At 38.9% G+C, this 16698-nt stretch overlaps 4 protein-coding genes across 5 annotated transcripts; 1 reads left to right on the top strand and 3 right to left on the bottom strand.

Annotated features, from left to right (window-relative positions):
• Nucleotides 1-132: 132 nt before the first annotated feature.
• On the bottom strand, nt 133-4649 carry LOC144212978 (choline-phosphate cytidylyltransferase B-like). 2 transcript variants are annotated; one of them, XM_077741210.1, is made up of 10 exons: nt 4500-4649; nt 4276-4367; nt 3229-3400; nt 2158-2257; nt 1864-1980; nt 1595-1746; nt 1212-1290; nt 991-1133; nt 730-918; nt 133-646 (listed from the first exon to the last, which is right to left on the bottom strand). In XM_077741210.1, exons 3-10 carry the CDS (start codon nt 3304-3306, stop codon nt 458-460), a joined length of 1047 nt encoding a protein of 348 aa, XP_077597336.1. In that variant the 5' UTR covers nt 3307-3400; nt 4276-4367; nt 4500-4649; the 3' UTR covers nt 133-457. The 2 variants fall into 2 exon arrangements, with proteins under 2 accessions (XP_077597336.1, XP_077597337.1); XM_077741211.1 differs by lacking the exon at nt 4500-4649 and having other exon boundaries at nt 4276-4419.
• Nucleotides 4320-8848, top strand: lipia (lipase, member Ia). The gene is made up of 11 exons (XM_077741209.1): nt 4320-4475; nt 4798-4886; nt 6223-6593; nt 6666-6774; nt 6943-7044; nt 7112-7201; nt 7269-7436; nt 7562-7651; nt 7768-7876; nt 8164-8337; nt 8408-8848. Exons 2-11 carry the CDS (start codon nt 4808-4810, stop codon nt 8490-8492), a joined length of 1377 nt encoding a protein of 458 aa, XP_077597335.1. The 5' UTR covers nt 4320-4475; nt 4798-4807; the 3' UTR covers nt 8493-8848.
• Nucleotides 8849-9023: 175 nt separating this feature from the next.
• On the bottom strand, nt 9024-10068 carry LOC144212979 (SH3 domain-containing kinase-binding protein 1). The gene is made up of 5 exons (XM_077741212.1): nt 10009-10068; nt 9798-9867; nt 9490-9689; nt 9363-9426; nt 9024-9260 (listed from the first exon to the last, which is right to left on the bottom strand). The coding sequence occupies exons 2-5, from the start codon at nt 9855-9857 to the stop codon at nt 9222-9224; spliced, it is 363 nt and encodes a 120-aa protein (XP_077597338.1). The 5' UTR covers nt 9858-9867; nt 10009-10068; the 3' UTR covers nt 9024-9221.
• A 690-nt stretch (nt 10069-10758) lies between these two features.
• On the bottom strand, nt 10759-16233 carry LOC144212968 (uncharacterized). The gene is made up of 10 exons (XM_077741200.1): nt 16098-16233; nt 15513-15582; nt 14728-15414; nt 13745-14389; nt 12349-12461; nt 12161-12251; nt 12050-12092; nt 11880-11948; nt 11654-11806; nt 10759-11558 (listed from the first exon to the last, which is right to left on the bottom strand). Exons 2-9 carry the CDS (start codon nt 15551-15553, stop codon nt 11690-11692), a joined length of 1806 nt encoding a protein of 601 aa, XP_077597326.1. The 5' UTR covers nt 15554-15582; nt 16098-16233; the 3' UTR covers nt 10759-11558; nt 11654-11689.
• Between the last annotated feature and the right edge of the window lie 465 nt (nt 16234-16698).

Raw genomic sequence — 16698 nt, 5'->3', positions numbered from 1 at the left:
TGAGTCTTTTAGTTAATTTATTCAGATTGGTTAAAATAAAAAGAACTAGGTTTGAATAGAGTATTTTAACCCTTCTTTTGTAAACACAGACAATTCTTTTAGTTTATTTATTTATTTATTTATTGTAATTATCAGCCCCCGACCTTAGTGAGGATAAAGTGGTTCAGAAAATGTAATTATCTAAGCAGTTTATTATGTGAGCAATTTATTGCCTGTCAAAAAATGTATAGCTGGGTATAAATAAAGCATCTTTATAGAAATATCAATATATTTTTATTTTCTGTTTTAATACAGAATAGACGAAGAGCATTAACCGGTTATAAATGAACTCTAATAATTATTTAGTAAATTTAGTGCATCAACCCAGCCATATTTGCAATCACATTAAAAAGAAAGATCCAACATAGAGATCCATTTAGTTGGTTGTGTCTTCTTGAATGAGAGGACTGGTCCTTATTCAAGAGTGACGGCTGGCAGGTGGAGAGGCAGGTGGTGATGTTGAAGCAGGAGAAGTGCTGGTGGATGCTGGGGAGGAACCGGGAGAACGTGAGCGCACTCTGGTGGGACTGCTGCTAGGTGACCCGCGTGGGGATGAGTAAGGAGACAGGGCCTGCAGCATTCGCCCACTTTGCTCTTGAATAGCATGCTGCACAAATACAGGGGAAAAAAATTGAACTTCACAATGTTCATCAGTTATTTTCATGTCAATGAATGTGAAGGTAAACATGCCCAAGCTCCATCTGGTCCAAAAAGCTCCAGAAAGTTGCCAATTAATTCTCGAGACTTCTCTTCCCACTTGTGAATTAGATCTTGACTTTTCTCTTCCACCCGATAAACAAAGTGTTTGGATTTTTCCTCCACTGTACGGACCGTCTCTTTCATCTTGTCCACCTGGTTCTGAAGGCGGTATTTCTTCTCCTATCGTGAGCGGAACAATGTTTATTTAGTATTTTTTTTTTACACCTGGTCTCAAAATGGAAGCCAACTCACGTTAATGAATCCAACATTGAGTTCTCGGGCTGTGTAGCCTCTCTGGAGGTTGCGTCGTACGTAGATGTCGTAATCACGTACGATGCGAGTAATCAGGTCCGATGTTGAGATGCCTTCTGTTCTCTGGGTGGCCACAAACATTCCTGTCACAATGACACGTGACTTGGATTTCATGCAAAGTTAAAGCCCGTGAGCAAATTATTTAATTCTTGAATCCTCACCTGCTGCTTTGATGTGCTTATAAACATCCTCTGACCCAGCAGAAGTGTAAGGAATGTCATCATGAGCCACAAAATCAATCTGCAGGTGTCACACACAATAGCATTAAAGGTCCTGTGAAACAGTGAGCATGTTAAAAAATTAATTTGGAACTCAAATATGTCTGTTTATTGCCATTTTCTACTTCTTTTACACAAAGCTATGTATCATAGAATGTCCCCACAGCAATTCTGGTTGTGACATCACAACCAGAATTAGTGATCATGTCTATTAAACATTTTAGGATGGAGATGTGTCCATAATATGATCTGCTATCATTTTAACGTCACTTGCTTTAGTATTTTAAAGCACTTTTTAGAAGTTGCTTCTTTTTCTGACCTCTAACCTTATGTTTTTTCAGGAATTCTTCAGTGAGCGTCCAAGGAGCATCGCGCACCACCTCGTCAACATAACGGCAGTGTCTCAAAGCTTCGTAGCGCTCGTCCTCGGTCATCACCGTGTAGCCCTTAAACTTGTGTGTCAATGCATCACTGCACACTTTACACACATTAAAAAAAACATTCAATTGAGTTGAATCCTCTGCTCATTTTCTCCATAGAGCAGAATTTATTGACGACTACTACTGCCACTGATTTAATAACAATCACAGTTTACCTCCAACTATGAGGTGAGTGTTGGGAAACACATTTTTGGCTTGCATTAGCGCTCGGGCGTGTCCAGAATGAAAAAGATCAAATATGCCATCAGCATATACCCGCACTGGTCTATGAGCTACAAGATAAGGCATATGAAAGATTGAATTACATTACTGATGATATCTCATCTTGTCATACATTACTAATGATGTAACATCTTCTCATGCAACAAATGACAACATAAAAGGAGTCTGGGTGTATATTTTCACTCTTATTTTTTGATGTGTAAATTTATATCATTCTTAATCTTAACCTGGTGTGCCCCTCTTCGCTTGGGCTATGGTCAACTTTTCATGGGGGACCTCTGATTCATAACCAGATGATTTGGCAAAAGCAGCCGGTTCTCGTAGTGCCTGGAAAATTGACAGCATACAGTAATAATAGATATTTACCATTTTTTTCTGAAAAATCAGGATTTATTAATCATGAATAATATATCTTTTCTCTAAGTCAGTGGCACACTGTGACTGGCCGTAAAAAGAAAGGCTAATTTTTATTAAATACATTGTCACTCATATAAGAGAAACTCATTCCTTGCTCACTTTGAGTTCAGTTCAACAAACCAAGATGTCATAATAATTATAATTTGTAAGGAAACTCATCATTATTTTATTATTGGAGTTTTTTGTGACACTTGTTTATAGGAAAACAACTATCTGAGCGTAGAACAAGTTTGGACATGCACTGGAGCTTTAAATGGTGGCGTGAAAAAGACAGTTACGCTCTTTAAAATGTCTAAATAAAATGCCAAATGCAAATGCCTGATCTCTGTACTAAATGTTTGATAATAAACAAGTGGATTGCATGAAAATTACTTACGCATATGAAATGCTAAATATAGTAATTGAAAGCAATCATTAAGGGCCGGGTCATGGACTTTGTATTGTGTATATATGACTATACACAACTTTATCTGCTGGGTGGTTGGTTATTCTTTGAACTCTAAATCCACGCAATTGCTCACTGTCAAGTAAAGCCAAAAGGCTAACATTTTTATTACAAGTTTTTCACAATTCTCCCCTCATAACGTTTAAATAATGGAGAGGAAAATTGCACCATCTGATACACTCTTTTTAAGATCAGGAACTCCACTAAAAACTAACTACATTTTGTTTAAACTTAATGTCAATGCTAAAGTTAGTTTAACAGTGTTTCTGTACACTCGTTGTTGTTACATTTGTCTTATTTAATGTCCAAATTACAGGGTCATAATAAGATTGAATTGTTCAATAGACACAATACAATATGCACACAAACACATTTTTTTCCTGGTTTCTTAGATGCTAATCATGTTCACTCAAGTGTACGGTAAATATATATTTACCCTGCCCGACGGACGTCTTGGTCCCTGAGGGGCCTGTTGCTGGTTGTTGCCGCCTCTGTTGCGCCTCCTTCCTGCCATCCTTTCAGGGGGTCAAGCACCTGTGGCTCCTCAAGTAAGGTTTCCACCAACAGCTGATACTGTAGACTTATGTGCAAACCTCTATCTGATGATTCTGTGAGCAAAGTTCAAGCAGCTCCAATTGTTGACTTTGCATATCTCCATGTCGACAAAGTAACAATTGCAGAAAAGACAAAATTCTATTATAAAACCCTGTGACATATTCATCCCATTTTTTTTTTTTACATCTTGATACATTACAAAGCAAGAGTGGTGAACATTTCCACCCTTTCGGAAACATACACAATACTACACAACATGTCCGTGATGTTATGTAATTGAATACAGTTGTATATACTGGCATGTTTTTACACTTCATATTGTTTTTTTTCATTCTTCACAATTTGTATATTTTGCCATTTAAAATCCATATGAGCATTATTTATTTCATCTATATCCCTGAGAATCATAAGTATGAATATAGTCAGTGTACAAAACAAGCTTTGGTTCATTTATTGCTAATATTAGTATTTGGTTTAGAAGTTTTTGTGGGGATAAAAATTGATGGAAACGAGCGAGTTTAGCCGGTGGGTTAAAAATGTAATTTAAACTTAAAGTTTTTATTTTACTAACTACCACAGCACATATCCTCAACCTTGGTTGCTTTTCTTATTTTGTTCCATGTTTAACAGACCACTTTGTTAAAACACTGGCCTCTTGTGGATTTAGCAGTAATTCAAGTCCCTCACCTTCTAGTACAGTCCTGTCTGATCATGTAGGAATTGGCTTAAAAATAAATAAATTAAAACCTTTTTTAAAAATCTGAATGAATCAAGAGAGGTCTATCTCACAGTTCCTTTACCACAGTACTAATAATAATGTTTATATTTGCAATTAAAGATGATGCCATAACCACTTAAATGGAAACAACCCAAGGGAACTGATGTATAATACACACATTCCAGGAGTAAGTAGAAAAGAATGTTTCACCTGCCAGCACAATGACCCGGAGCAAGGGGTGTGGCCATCCTAGTTAAAGCAGAAAGGCGGGCGGCACCAGAATAGCTCAACCATCCAGCTTCCTGAAGTGAATATTGTCTCAACATGTAGTCATATACAGACACACAAGATAGGCTTTTAGATTTCAAATATCGGACAAACGGGTCAGGGACTGAATCCCTAAAACTAAGGTAAGACTATTTAAGTTGACTAACCAGTTTTTACGTTCCTCTCCTGTCTTGGATTTTGCTTAGAAATCTGTAATATGTAGATAAGTCAGAAACCAAGTCATAGATTGATTGCAAATCTTTACAGAATTGAAGTTATTTAAGGGAATGATTAAATAATTAGTATGTCAATGTGAATGAGGCTGAGAAAAGAAGTTGTTCATGGATATCCTGTGTGGGGTTAGCAGATGAATAACCAGGTTGGCCTCTTTCCCAGGAAGGATTGTTGACAACATTGAAATGAAACAGCCAAGTTGATTCCAATTGTGTATATTTCAAACTCCAGGTTAATTTATATGTGGTGCATCTCAAGCATGTTCCTGTGGCCATTTCTGACACTTCTCTTGGCAATAACTGTCCAAAGTATACGTAAAGGTAAGAGCCAGCACGTACTTAAACATAATTATTGTTGGTCTAAACACCTTTTGACAGTTGAAGAAGATGTGAAAGGTTTAGAGAAGAAAAGGAGTTTGAATGTTTACAACAATGTTGCAAAAGAACACGTAATAGTTTCACTTGTACTAGGACGCAATAGATACTGAGTGGCCTTGGTATTTTGAATTGCTTCATCGAATTGAACTCGCGCCCATATGTTTATCATGTGCAACACATATACTCTACACAGGAACTGCAAGTCATGGTGGTTTTTATTCATTTGTTTTTATTGTTGAGTACTACCGTGACCCTGAGGATAAAGTGGTTGAGGAAATGAGATGAGAACTAAAATAAAAATAGTGTGGATTGGCTGTATTTTATTGTCAGTTCCAAATTTTAAAAAATCCTGCCAGGGTATTATTACTTTGTGAACAAAAAGTAGCAGCAGGCCTCCACTTTACAAAATCTAAAAGAGACAATGTCTCTATTATGTAGTTTGTAACTCATCTGGCCTTTTTTTAAACTCATCTTTAATGTTGAATACAGTGTCAAACAATATGTGGCAGCTTTAGTAAGTCTCACCTGTCTAATAAAGAGGGAGTCAAAATCTATATTTTGTTGTAATAAGTCGTCACAAATCATTTAACCAGTGACGCCACTGGGTTTATTGTTTCTCCCATCAGTCCATGCCAAGCAATGATGTAAAAGTATTGCATCAAGAATTGATTGGAGAAAATGATTGTGTAAGAAATCTAAAAACAGTGAGAAAATTTCTTTTAAAAGGGAAGCCAACTGTAAAATGTTGAAATACTTCAACATAATAATATTCGCGCCAGGGCTTTAATTCCAGGAATGCAATGTATAGTAATATTTTTTATTCTCTATTATGTAGTATTATGTGGTAACCAGTTACAGTAATATTACCTCTATTTGGTTGCCCTCTGTTTTCTACTCTTACTCTGTCTTATACAGGGAAAACATGCTCAAATAGGGTCAAAACAAGAATGTAAAGCAGAATGTATCAGTATATTTCTATTGTGAAATTTGGTGGTAAATATCAAAATGACATTATCCGCCATATAGCGTGGTGTGCCTGCTACTTGTCCACATGACAATTCTCATCTGATTCCTCTGTGGTCTTTTTGGTTTGTTTTAACCAATAATGACCCAAAGTTCCATAATTCGGTGACAACAATAGTTTTTTGCTCTGATTGAGAATGACTAGGAAAAACCTTGGTGTTATTGTATGAGTTTGTAGTTGTTTACACAATGTGACTTAATATGTTTTCCTCTCCCTCTAAATATATATGTCTTCTCTTTCACTTTTCTCCTTCAGCTGAGGAGTGTGACGACTTGGTTGATTTAGAGTTGGCTCACGCCATCATTGGTACCAGCCTTAAAATAAGGTTGCTGCTTTTCACCAGAGAGTCAGTAAAGTGTGGTTCTCTTCTATCTCACACCAACCTCTCGGCTGAGCCTCATTTCAACATTTCTCGACCTACTGTGTTCATCATTCACGGGTATCGGCCAACGGGCTCTCCCCCCGTATGGGCTCACGAGATCACAGAGCTCCTTCTAGCCAGAAAAGATGTCAATGTTATAATCGTGGACTGGAACTACGGCGCAGCCAATGTAAACTATTTAAAAGCGGTGGAAAACATGCCCAAGGCTGGGGAAAACCTCACTGCCTTCCTGAAAATGATGAAGGTATAACTTGAAATTTTCACCCAATTATCAACAAGGCCTGAAATGTGGCCTTTTTAAAAATTATTTTTACAGGAGCATGGCGCCTCAATGAATGACATTCACATGATCGGAGTTAGTCTTGGTGCTCACATATCTGGCTTTGTGGGTGCTAACCTAAATGGTACAATCGGAAGAATTACAGGTAAAAGACCTTTCAAACATCTCTATTTTTTCCATTTATAACTTCAACTATACAACTAAGATGATTTGAGTTATCACGTGCATGTATATATTGTTTTGAGGTGGCCTTATAAATAAACAACTGCATTTTTTTTTGCACTCAAACCTGTGGTTGGTGTCACTTTCACAGCTTTGGATCCCGCCGGACCTCAGTTCACTGGAGCTCCCCCAGAGGACCGCCTGGATCCTACAGACGCCCAGTTTGTGGATGCCCTACACACGGATATTGATGGTAAAAAAAAAAAAAAAAAAATCAACATAAATAATAGAATACGTTTTAATTTGTGAGTGTTTTTAAGCACTGGGCTACAGAGAAGCTCTTGGTCACATTGATTTTTACGCAAATGGAGGATCGGATCAACCTGGCTGCCCTAAAACCATTTTCTCAGGTAGCTTAATTATTTTGTTTTTTATGAAAATGTTATCGTAACGGCATACGTTCCCTTTTATTTGCAGGAACTGGCTACTTTAAATGTGACCACCAGCGATCAGTGTACCTCTTTTGTGAATCCCTGAAACACATTTGCACCAGCAGGGCTTTCCCATGTAACAACTACAAGGACTTCCAGGATGGAAAGTGCACAAGTTGTGAGCAGTTTGGTGACGCTGGTTGTCCTGTATTAGGTACACACTCATTTTCCTTTACTGTTAAGTAGACCTGAACAAGTCCCGCATCATGAATATGTCTTCATGCATCTTGTACTACTATATTATCAGCAAAGGTTCAGTGATGCTTCTCCCCAATCCAGGTTATGACATTGTGAATTTTAAAAACATTTTGTTGACGATGGGACAAAGCAAAAATTTCTTCATCACAAATCAAAAGGCTCCATTCTGCAGTAAGTTAATGAAATTAATATATATATACTTATATATAAACTGTTGAAGGTAGTGAAGAGTTTTAGATATAATTATACTTCATCTCACCATGAAACTGGGCATTTGTCTTTGTCAGTGGCAAATTACAAACTGGATATAGTGGTTTGGAACCAAGATGAACATTGGGGCTATATCACTGCAAAACTTCATGGAAATGGCAAAGATTCCGTGGCAACGATTGACCAGTAAGTCTTGATGAGAACAAACACCGCCCTAATTAAGTCAAGGAAGATATTTTACGCTGGAAAAATGTGGCAGAACCCGTTATCTTGTGGAATAACATTCAATTGTTTAGTTTGTCACTCTACCTCACTGGGATAATTGGATTAATCTACCTTATATGTAGTAAATGAATATCTTCATACTAACTAAGTGAATTTGCATCATCCATATCAACAGCGTGTTTGAGACTCATTGCTTTAACTAAATAGTATTTGTGAATATAATTTTCATATCTTTGTCTGTTTAACAGCAAAGCTGCCCATTTCAAGAAGTTCACCGAGACTAAACTATTGGCCCAGTTTAACACTGACCTCCAGTCAGTGGACAAGATGACACTCACATTCTCCACTGGAAAGCTTTTCAAGCCGAAATACAAACTACGAGTTCTCCGCGTCCGACTCACGCATCTGGATCGCGCCGAGAGGTACAGAAACACATTAATCATGTCTTACCTTTTAAATCTGAAACACGTTTTGTTGATCTGTGCAACTTAGGCCTCTGTGTCGCTACGACTTGATCCTGGAGGAAAGCAAAGAGGTGTCTTTCACGCCACTTCCTTGCCAAGAGTCCAACTTCTGAGGGGAAATCGCATCATGTTAAAATAATTTCCTCTGTGAGATTTTCTGAAATACGCGACCTTGAATGTATTGTCCTTTCTGACCTTTTATTGTCTGTTGTCACTGAAAAAAAACTTGGTTCTCAATCAGATGCAAGCCTTTGCAATCAAAACACACATCTAGTAACAGTATTGTACTCATGGAGTAAATGTAAATACCTGATTGCTATAATGTCAAAAACAATTCTCTATTGTTATAGTGCTGTTTTAGGGGATTTGCACTATTTGTATTTTAACTGACCAAAGAAATATCTATTTTTATTTGTGCGTGGATGAATATTATTATAAATAAATAAAACATTTTGCAAACTGCTTTTAATTGATGTAAAACAATTTACTTCACAGTATTTTTTCCTCACATTGAAAAAGAAAAGGTTACTACTACATATACTTAAAAACATAAGAAAATTTACAATAACTTATGCATCTGGCTCTTGTCACTGGACACAGTAAGACATTATATGTTGATAATATATTTAATGGAAAATATTGGTTTTTAAAAACTTAACTAAAATGAAAAAGTAGATGAAACATGGTATAATAAATACTTAAGTGGCACAAGTTCATTCATGCCACCTCTACAGCTACTATTATTTTACACAAATTATACAACCTGTGAACATGTTTTTAGATAATAATTGCAGTGTATTTCTCACTGCCACGGAGTACAATCAGAATAATAAATATTGTTGTCATTTAGACATGTGCTTCTTCATTCGTTGTAGCTCCATCTATTAAATTAAATAAAAATAAAAATTATGTAGGCAACTGAATAAAGAGCCAAAAAAAGTCAAACAAAACAAACTAAATGATTGTATTTTTTGTTTTTTTACCTGTAAAGTCAAACGAATTCTCTTCTCTTCATCGAGCTCACTCATCAGAAGTTTGATTTCTTTGCTGTAACATAAGAAAGTGTCTGTGAAAATTGTCAGAATTTCCCATCATTTTCTATTGCTTTACTTGTGTTGACTTTTCATCTGTTGGAAGTCCTCTTTCAGTTCTTTTAGCTCAGACTGCAAATGCTCCAGTGTGAGTTCTGCAGAAACTCCAATAGATTCAGGCACGGTCTGCCTGGCGTGAAGAACAGCCGAGAGAGCTTTAGGAAGAAGTGGGGAGAGGGATGCCGATGAATGTGGGAGATCATGTCTGGGCTCAGCTACCTTTCAAGGAGAATATATACAGACAAAACACAAATTAGTCAAATTCCTCATTATCTTTGCATTAGCCATTAATGTCTGCCTTTTATAAATAAATATATGAATACTTACAGGTAGAGACCCACCATTCCGCAGTAAAGAGTCAAAACTCTTGTTTTTTTCTTGTTCCATCAATAGTACACTTGAAAATACCAAATATTGTATACAAATTACATCATTTTAACAATTATCACATATTGTTTCAAGAAAAAAAAAAAAATTTTCTCAATTTTTAGGCAATGAAAAAGAGGAGTGGGGTAGTTTATTAATTAGTGTATAGTACCTTTTAGAAACTGTTTTTGCTGTTTGTGTGTCAGGTTAAATATATACGTATACTGAAGCCTAAAACAGACACACGAACATTCTTAAGACACGCTCATATCTTATCCAATGTACACCAGACAAGGTCATAAATAGAGGCACATTTTAATTCTAATTAAAATGAAGATCTGGTAGTTGTGGATTAATACTCATGACTATGAAGATGACTAATATTGTAGCAACATGGTAAACCAAATCTACAAGATTTTTTTCCTGTTCACATTAGTATATTAATAAACTGCATGCCTAATGTTTATATTCAATACAAACAAGATCTAATGACTTCCCTTCATTAGTAGACACTAAACCCACAAGATTACTATTAACTATGCACATCAAATACACACACTTACCGTAGTCAGTAACCCTCCCCCAGTGAAATACAGTGGCATCTGTGGTAACTAAACACCAGCCATTGTATCCTGCTCAGTGTTTTGGCATTGGGGGGCTATGTTTAGCACAGGGTGCCACCCAGCTGACTAATATTTCTAAGCAAGAGTGCAGGGCGATAAAAGATTGAAGGGCAAGTGCTTTTGGGAAGGGCAAGAGACCCATGCTTCATTTAGTTGTTAAAAGTTCATTCATTCATTTTCTGAACTGAAAACGAAAGAATGTTTCGCCCTACCCTATCTATTTATATAATGCAAAAATAATTTAAAATACAAATTTCCAAGTACTGAAATCAAACAGTAAACCTAATTTTGTGCTTTGAGGAATTTTATTTGAAATGTCAAAAATGATTGAAATTGAGAGCTAGGTAATATAACCAGTACATTGATATATAAAGTGACAAAAGATGCATATTGCAATACAAAACAATATATTGCAAAAATATCCAGAGAACGGATACTTAAGACCGCATTGAATTGGGCATGACATACGCAACTACAATCAATGTCATTGTTTTGACAAATTTTCAAGCAACTGCAAATGATGGAGATTGCAGTAGCATTTAAAAATTGAATTATTTTGTTTTTCTTTAGCTGTAAAGCAACAAAAATGTTTGTCCAGCATTGCCCAATATATTGCAATGAGCACTGCAATATGCTTTTGCCATATATGGGATCATGTAACATTATGTTTCAAGCCTTCAATACCCAGGCCTATTGAAATTGGCATCCAAAAGAGTAAATCCTGCATTAAACTGAAAATTTCCCTGTGAATAAAAGTCAAGATAAAATGTGATGGCATAAAAAAAGGTTGATTCTGAACGGGAAACTACCAAAAGAATTTTTGGTGACTATTTATTTACAAGAGCGAACATAAACAAGCGTCATTTTTACAAGATGTTTTTTTTTTTTTTTAGAAATAAACCCCAATTTTGTACAATTGTACAATAAAAAAAAAAAAATTGATTTCACTTGTCACTATTGAAATCATGAAGTGACTCAAAAGTTGCACACAGGAAAAAGAAAAAAAAACATTCTACTGTACAAGGTTTTGTTAAATAAGCAAAATGCATTCCTGATGCAACTTCTTAGTGACTTTTTCCAGTGTCTGTAGTTTCAGCACCTAAAATATAAAAATGTATCACTGAACTTTCTTAAAATTCCCTCAAATTGACTTCTCACAAAAGGAAAAACTACTGATGGTAATAACCTACAAACCTGAGGTGGTGGTCACCAGCATGGTTGGTGGGCTCCTCAATTGTAAGGGGCACGCTGTTTCATCACTCTCATGTTACGGTACTTGGACATTATACTGTAACTTTTTCGGAACACAGGTTTCTGGTTTGTGAACTGGCGAGGCACCAGGTTCTCCTTAATAAAAAAATATATATAATAGGTTAGCAAAATGAAAAGGATTTGATCTCATACTACGACTTTAGCATACCATAAGTGGCCGCCTAAAATTTCCAGAGAGCTCGGTGGCCGACCTCCTTGGGCCGGGAAATTTTGGCCTCTGTGGAATAGTGAAAACAAATCAATTTCCATATTCCAACAGATATGAAATTGAAATTAGCATCGATTTTGAACAGTGCTCAATGAAACATCCTCACTTACTTGCATGGGTACCGGTCGTCTGTCTGGCATTAGATTTACCGGCCTGAAAAATAAATCCTCAAAAATGTAATACACCCAACATATTTTTATTTCAATACCACCTATATTTACCTGAATGTTCTTCTCTCCAAATATCCTCGTTTTCTGTCAGGTGATTGCAACCTCGAGCTAACTCTTCCTGATCTGTTGCTCAGAGAAGAGTCTGAACAGAAATGACAAAAAGAAGTTTCATCAGTGACAAAAAGTCATCACTCCCATTACAATTCCCCCAATATGACTTAAAAGAAAACATGTATTACCTGTTTTTGACTTTAAACTATGGTCTTCGGTAGGAGAATCCTCCTTAGAAGTGCTCGGGCCGGCTGCCCAGTGAGAAACAACGACAAGGTCGCGTTTCTCGATGGGCGACGATCTGAAGAGGGAAGAATGGTGGTTAGTTAAATAAAGATACGTGCAAGAAATGGATGACCTGTTAAACACATGAAATCAGTCATGAAATGCACAGGTTTGCAGAAATAAATATAGCATGTAAAACCAAGTAAGTGTCACACAGTGGTACTTACAAAACCATGGAACGTCCATGCTCCTGTACTCCTATAATCGCACTGGCAATCAAACCGAGTTTTTTCTTCAGTTAAGCATCATTAAAGCGGTCGGTTGGGTGGTTATCGTAAAATATTGCGTCAAAAAAAATCTTCAATCCACCTATCCGTATTTTGGAGTGGTCGGTGAGGAAGGAGTGGGGTTCTGGTGGGTTCTTTAAGTCTAGAGAGCGGCGGTCCGACTTCCAGCTTCACTTTAGGTACTGGGAGACCATATCCTCTCATTAGCAGATGCTGGCTTTCTTTTTCTGAGAAAGCACATTCCTCTCCTTTCTTGGGAAGACATCAAATGTACATGACATTGGTAGAGATCGTTTCCTTCCTAGGCTTTTAGAAAAGCTTGGCTTCACGATAGTAGAAAGAAGAGGATGGATTCGAAGTATGCGAGCGTGGCATTATTTGGCCCAGATTTGCTCATATTGTTAAGATGAGAAGGTGGAATAATGGGACTCCCATCAGCGGTAGCAGCTACGGCGCTAGGACGATAGGTCATCAGTCTAACTCTTCAAATATCAAGCCATTCTGCAGACAAAATGTTATTTTCCTCTTCCAATCCCCATTTTTGTCTGGATGGGCAAGTATGGCAGAGAACTGGCTATGCTCATGTTTAATTGTTGTAGAGAGGTCATTTAACATTTCGGCAATACGTCCATTCTTTAGCCACAGTGTCTTCTTCACTTCTTATAAGTCATCTCGGCATCATCCACAGCATTGAAGCTGGCCATTTTAAATAGCTTTTAAACATGGCTTGTTTTCGTGGTTTTTATTTGAAAAAGACGCATGTCTCTCTCTTCCACATCTGTGTGTGATTCAAGAGGCCGAGGAGCGCTTTACAAAACGAGGGCAACCGTTTCGGACAAAACTTGGATCTTCAGGAGCGCCGAGAAGCTTTTTGTAGCAGACTTGGAAAAACCGTTTTCACGGTACGGGAGCATAGACGCCACCTCTTTACGGTAAAACCCAGAACGTAGACAGCGAGGGGGGGGAAAGGGACTTTGCGGCAGAATTGTATGCATCGCATCTTCTTCATTTCTCACAAGTGGCTTCACGATCAAACCTCCCAAATCATCAAGCAAGAAGGAAAATACCGTACCTGTGTGTATTCAAGGAGCGATGAGACTCCACCTTTTCTTTTCTGGTATTAATCTCTCGCAGGGAGCCGCTCGCGTCGTCTTCATCTCTGCCGGGGGACTGCTGAGATCTTGGTTCCCTGGGTTGCAGCCTATTCAGGGGAAATGGATTAGGCTGGAAACGCTTCTTTCTTAGAGCGAGAACTGAGCTGGGAGGTCCCCGAGACGGAATGTCACCCATCTGTGGCCTGGGTCTAAAGGGTGGAGGATTTCTAGGTCTTCCAGGAGACCCAAACCTCATTTGTCTGCCTTTAAATATTAAACTTTTGTCTCTGAGGGACAAAGGTCTAGGACCAAATGGTCTGGGAATACTGAGGAGCGGAATTCTCTCTCTTCTGGGGAATTTAGGGCCACTGTGATCCTGAGTCGGGCTGGATGAGGACATGCCGACGTCTGAGAATCTCCTCTTGCGGGGGCCAGTCAGTTGTCTGTCCTGTGGGCTCCTGTGGAAGGATGACGCTGGTGGCGGCGGGTCTCCTTTCCAAGGTTGCGGGGGTCTGAAAGGGAGCTGACGGGGCCCATCTTTTGCACTCTCCATGTTGTGGGGTCTGCTGCCCTGTGTCTCCATGGGACCACGGTGCCTTCTGGAGTCTTGCTCTGATGACCACCTGCATATCCATCAGACAGAAGAAATCGTTACAATAAAAGATCCTCCTGCCATGTTAAGTGGGTGGCGGAGCTTTCTACAAAAGTAGCCCCTCCTCAAAGCCACAACAAAAATGAAACCGGAAGCGGGAGGCATCATTTCAAAGATAAATCATTGACCAATTACAGAAAATCCTCTGAAAGGCAGATGCAAGCACAATTACATCAGATCTTATAGACCCGCCCACTAATTATTTAAAGGGGGCCAAAAAAAAGGGCATTTTTTTAGCCAGGTCTGGTTCAGGGTCAGCTTTCATTCTAATCATTTTAACCAGCTGGAAGAGCTGCTTCCATCCTGTACCTCTCTGGACAGGAGCCTCTTCCATGCATCTCTCTTGGGCTGCGATGAGGCCCAGACGGCCCGTGTTGCCCATTGTGCGGATGAAAGAATGCTGCTCCACTGTTGTTCCATCGCTTCTTGTCATCTAAAAAGGCTCTCTCTCTTGGACTGATGTCCCCACGGGGGGCTCGATACCTCTGCTCCGGGATGGGAAAAGCTTGCTGCCTTTTGGGCTCCCTGAAAGAACCCTGAAAGGCCGGGGCGGGGCCGGGCCTCCTGTCGCCAGGATGCCCCCGAAAATGTCTCGGGGAGGGTGACCTGTGATTGGAGGAATAACCGTGAGGAGCAGGGCCCCTATGACCTGGGGACCCACGAGCAGGACTGCGGGATGATGATTGATGCTGGGCATGAGGAGAGCGGTTTGGTCTGGACGGAGGGGGTCTCCTCTGGCTGTGATGTGCTTCAATTTTAGAAGGATATGGTTGATAAGAATCCTGATTGTGTTCCCTCCAGTTATTGAACCGTGGCTCTCTGTGGGTTTCCATCGGCGAAACTTTTCTGTCGGGTGGGGGACGACCTCGCCCCCTTGACTCCCTCCAGTTACCACTGGGCTTTCCTGGGTGGCAGTGGGGGTCTCTTCTTGTTTTTGAGTTAGGGGAGTAATTACCTTCTCTGGGCCCACTTCCATGTCTGTCTCCATACGATCTACTGTATGAAAAGAGGGGGGAGGTGTTAAATCATTTTAACTCACTTCTTCTCACAACACAGCACTGCCTGCCTCAGTGCAAGTAATCAATTTAAAATACCTGGGCTTCATGCGTGGAGGTCCAAACTGTGGTCGCACCATTTTTTTGGAATATATATAGAGTTGGTTTACTGGTGGAGGGATAACAAAAAGTCATATGCCAGTAATATTTACAGATTGAGCAATGAAAGGGCAGGCAACAACGAGCCTAAAAGTACAAAAGCATTATTCTTTACTTGTGGGATTATGCCATCGCCATGTACATTTAAACCCAAAATTTAAAAATAGTGGTATAATAGTTATTTGATCTCGACCACTATTCGGTCTATTTGCAGGACATTTAAAAGGACATGCAGCTTCTAATAATACCAATTTGCTTTGTATTTATTTATTTTTTGTCACAAATCTGACATATACCATTACCGGGGCGCATATATTACAATTTAGAATATCAGATCGTTTTAACAAGAAACTGCAAAGCAGATTCGTGCGTAGAGAAATTTTACTTCAATGCTAAGATAACCGTACTTGCTACAAAATGGCAACCATGTCTGCTAGGATGTCGACGCGTGGCCAGCTACACGGAGAGGTCGCTTCTAGTAGTACTTCAGTACGAACATCATACGTAATATATATATATGCTCACCAAATTATTATGGTTGAAGATGTATTGCCGGTTCAGATGTTCTCTTCTGTCGTCAAATGTGAAAGTGTCAAAAGGGGAATGGGCTCGCCGCCTGAGCTATGACGAAGATATAACTGACCGGGCCTGTGGGGTCATGTGACTTCTTCTGAGCCAATGACGTTCGTTGATGTGATAAATTCCTATAGAATAAAGACGTGATTGGTCTACTAGATTCAAGAAAAAGACACCAATAGGGCAAGAGAATTGGCTTTGGGATTTGTGCATTTTTTTACTATAGAATTCTGATTGAAAACTTTTTATTTTAGCTCTAATGAACAAACGATTACTGATATTGGTTAGATTATGCGTTGCACATTGGTGGCCTGAAGTACTCACTCTGTTCTACAACGTGATGTCTGTCAACTAGAGTTAATAGTTCATTCTGACCCGCTTTAACCTCACTCAGGTCGAGGGGGGTGCTGGAGCCTACCACAGCTGACTCCAGGTCAGCCAATCCCAGGGCACGAGGAGACGGGCAGCCATTCACACTCATACCTAAGGGGAAATTTAATCCAGTCTGTCTATCATGCATATTTTTGGAATGTGGAAGGAAACCAGAGTA

This window comes from Stigmatopora nigra, chromosome 19, assembly GCF_051989575.1.
Source record: "Stigmatopora nigra isolate UIUO_SnigA chromosome 19, RoL_Snig_1.1, whole genome shotgun sequence".
In the NCBI taxonomy this organism is placed as follows: domain Eukaryota; kingdom Metazoa; phylum Chordata; class Actinopteri; order Syngnathiformes; family Syngnathidae; genus Stigmatopora; species Stigmatopora nigra.
Note: the sequence above shows the minus strand (reverse complement) of the source record. Positions and strands in the feature narration are given on the sequence as shown.

Coding starts and splice junctions, on each gene's coding strand:
- LOC144212978 (XM_077741210.1), bottom strand. CDS start 3,306: ATGGCAGGAAGGAGGCGCAACAGAGGCGGCAACAACCAGCAACAGGCC. Junction 2,258..3,228: donor CAAGACGTCCGTCGGGCAGG/GTAAATATATAT, acceptor TCAATTTTCCAG/GCACTACGAGAACCGGCTGC. Junction 919..990: donor TCAATGTTGGATTCATTAAC/GTGAGTTGGCTT, acceptor CGCTCACGATAG/GAGAAGAAATACCGCCTTCA.
- lipia (XM_077741209.1), top strand. CDS start 4,808: ATGTGGTGCATCTCAAGCATGTTCCTGTGGCCATTTCTGACACTTCTC. Junction 7,652..7,767: donor TCAAAAGGCTCCATTCTGCA/GTAAGTTAATGA, acceptor TGTCTTTGTCAG/TGGCAAATTACAAACTGGAT. Junction 8,338..8,407: donor CATCTGGATCGCGCCGAGAG/GTACAGAAACAC, acceptor TGTGCAACTTAG/GCCTCTGTGTCGCTACGACT.
- LOC144212979 (XM_077741212.1), bottom strand. CDS start 9,857: ATGGAACAAGAAAAAAACAAGAGTTTTGACTCTTTACTGCGGAATGGT. Junction 9,427..9,489: donor CAGATGAAAAGTCAACACAA/GTAAAGCAATAG, acceptor CTTATGTTACAG/CAAAGAAATCAAACTTCTGA. Junction 9,261..9,362: donor GAATTCGTTTGACTTTACAG/GTAAAAAAACAA, acceptor TTAATTTAATAG/ATGGAGCTACAACGAATGAA.
- LOC144212968 (XM_077741200.1), bottom strand. CDS start 15,553: ATGGTGCGACCACAGTTTGGACCTCCACGCATGAAGCCCAG. Junction 14,390..14,727: donor AGAGGCTCCTGTCCAGAGAG/GTACAGGATGGA, acceptor ATGGATATGCAG/GTGGTCATCAGAGCAAGACT. Junction 12,252..12,348: donor TAGTTTAAAGTCAAAAACAG/GTAATACATGTT, acceptor ATTTCTGTTCAG/ACTCTTCTCTGAGCAACAGA.